We start from the raw sequence: 2,789 nt of genomic DNA, 5'->3' as shown, positions 1-2,789 counted from the left end.
ACAGATCGATCTTCAATGCATTTATCTATGAAAAATATTCTCGTTCCTTCCTTCCTTCCTTTCTGGGTGAGAATAAGATCTTGGAAAAAAAGGCTTGGCAGGTCCTAGTACTTTCGAGTTAAACAGTAAGAAGTGACCAGATATGGGTGTGTGTGTGTGTGTGTGTGTGTGTGTACACTGCTTCCTACTTCCACTTTTTTACTGTAAACCCTGTTGTGCATTTTATGGAGCAGGAAGCAACGTATATATATATAGATGTCCATGTATGCAACACATAGATATAACGGGATTTAGTGTCAGAAAGTGGAAGCATCCCCTGAAAACTCTGCACTGCTTTCAAATACCCCATTCTATGCAAGCTCAGTGGGACCTTTAGTTTACATCAAAACTTTTACAGCAGTGATTTGGAGCCCCTGTGACACAGAGCTGGACGGAAGCATCATTAATTAACCAGAAATTCAGGGGGGAAAAATGTCAGTAATTGCTGTCCCTCTTCCTCCCACCTCGTCCCTTTGCCCTGTCAACAGCTCCCCGTTCCTGCTGCGCACCTCTGCTTTGCAACCCTCCTGCATTCAACGAAGGCAGGACGTGCAAAGCCATCATCTGTTTTAAGAAACGGAAGTCCCCTGTCAAGCCAGTCTTACTCACTGCAAAAAACACTCATTAATATAAATCCTTGAAAACAGGAGACGCTGATGTCCATGAATTAAATATAAACTTCTCCCCACTCTCCGAGTGTCCTGGACAAAGCGATCACGGATTTCTATTCATCCCCTTGGGAATAGTGACGTCTCTCAAGTAACGTGATCGCTGTTTCTGAAGCAGAAACGTGCTCCTGTGTATAAACCCTATAAAATGAGGCGGTTGGATGGGCTGGCCAGAGTGTGCTGAAGGGGAGGGCAGGCATCAGCCTCACAAGAAGGGCTGGAGACCTCCAGAGCAGCGGAAGCCCCGGCCCCGCAACCAGCCTGTCCACAGCCCGCCCTGCCGCCGCCAGGGATTCAGCACCTTGGAGAGTTCCCCGCTTCCCAGAGGCAACGCACGGGCTCCCTGCGCTGTGAGTAAACTCGCTTTCTCCCTTCCTCCTTTAAAACCTTTGAAAGTCTTCTTCCAGCGGAGGGGAAGCCCCACTTGCTAAGAGAAATGCAAACCATCTAGGCTCTGAAAACTTTCTGAACACCTAGTAGGTGAGGATGCTACCAGTACCTAGACATTCCTTCCTTCTCTGACCATCTTGCTCGCAGTCCTTCACCCTTCCCCAGGTGCTTTCTCTAGTTAGCTGGCTTTCTGTTGCCAGGTGAGGAATGAATAAGATGTGTGGAAGAAAGAACTAAGTATAATATTTTGTTGATAGTCACGATCAGGCAGAGTATTTTGCAAACTGTCAGTGTCAGCTTTTAATGAACCTTGGGCTTGCTCTGTCCATACTCCTGCAGGCAGGTGCATGTTAGTGCTTTCTCTCTTACCTGAAAAGATCACACCATGGTTACTTGGGTCCCTTTTATAGCCAGTTGTTTCCTACTCTACTTCCCTGATATCTAAATCAAGTGGGTTACTCTTTCTCACTCAATCAGCTATTTTCTGTTCTGGAATGAAAAGGGGGATAAAGAGGGAAGTAGTGGGATATTGAACTCTAAAAAAATGTCCACTTGAGGACAATTTCCAAGCTAAAAAAAATGCATGCTCTTTTTAAATCAATGTTTAATGCTTCTTTTTATGACATTCTCCACTTCCTACTTGTTTCCTTTTGATGTTATTTTGCTTGAAATGAAGGAAACTTCTCTTCTACGGTGGTAATTAGAAACTGTAGCCTAAGAACCGTTGACTCTATGTCAAAATATTTGATTGTCATCATACTTTTAGGTTATTACACTACAAGTCAAGTAATCCAGTACTATGTTTTCCTAACAGAGCACAAAACTAGAGGAGCCATGATAGTAATTAACAAGGTCACTTCATCATTCTGTAGAATCAAACAGGTTTATGTTGGTGCCATGTTCTTTACGAATGCTACTGGTTTTCAATAAAACGTCTCTTTATCTTCTGTCTTTACCAAAGAACAGGAATTATAAGGCAGAAATAAAGCCATTTTGTTAGTCTGAGTTTCAGGCCAGAGAAACAAGAGAGATTTCATCAAATTTTAAGGGTTGGTATTTTGGCACGATAAAGTTGAGTTAAAAAGTATACTCCATAGTAGAAATTTACTCATGAAATCCCTCACGGAACCAGCAAAGTATCTCATAAATGGTCCTCTTTATTTTTTTATAGGAAACCAGTGGTGATAGGAGGTTTTTACTGTCTTCTATTCACTAACACAGGTCTAAAAAGATGGAACATAGAAGTAGCTCCCAGCTTCTTGTGTCCATTACACTCTTCAGCGTTCTCTGTTCACGGGCACAGACATTACCTCCTTTGGGGACATTCTCAGCTATGAGGTAAGTTCTATTCTAGCTTAGGCAACCTCTAGTTAATGTACCTTGCTTCTTTACCATATGAATTTGCAAATGAGTAATGGGAACAAACTTACTAGTTACAATCATTGGCATATCTGTTTTACTGTATTTGTTGTTTAAAGTCAATCTAAGACTTGATAGTACCTATGACTTGAATCAACATGACTTTAAGTGACTAATAATGATCAAATACACTAACAGTGGTAGAAATAACATCAATAAAGATAAAACTTTTTAGCATTAGAACAAATTATATGGACAACAACTTATTTTTGCCATTAGTGTAAAAGTTAAAGGGAGTTTAAGGAAGGCAACACCCTTCTTCATATGCTGCTC

General features: G+C 41.5%; 1 protein-coding gene across 1 annotated transcript in view; it reads left to right on the top strand.

Moving 5' to 3' along the window:
* The first annotated feature begins 890 nt into the window (after window positions 1–890).
* VIP (vasoactive intestinal peptide) overlaps window positions 891–2,789 on the top strand; it is a 7,611-nt gene continuing 5,712 nt past the window's right edge. The window contains exons 1-2 of the mRNA XM_019526756.1: window positions 891–1,057; window positions 2,319–2,435. Coding sequence (XP_019382301.1) covers window positions 2,329–2,435 — 107 coding nt within the window. The 5' untranslated portion in view covers window positions 891–1,057; window positions 2,319–2,328. The remainder of the gene's footprint in view (window positions 1,058–2,318; window positions 2,436–2,789) is intronic.

Source organism: Gavialis gangeticus, unplaced genomic scaffold (genome assembly GCF_001723915.1).
Source record: "Gavialis gangeticus isolate Ggan-Ray unplaced genomic scaffold, GavGan_comp1, whole genome shotgun sequence".
Classification (NCBI taxonomy): domain Eukaryota; kingdom Metazoa; phylum Chordata; order Crocodylia; family Gavialidae; genus Gavialis; species Gavialis gangeticus.
The sequence above is the reverse complement of the archived record's forward strand: the minus strand, read 5'-3'. Positions and strand labels throughout refer to the sequence as shown.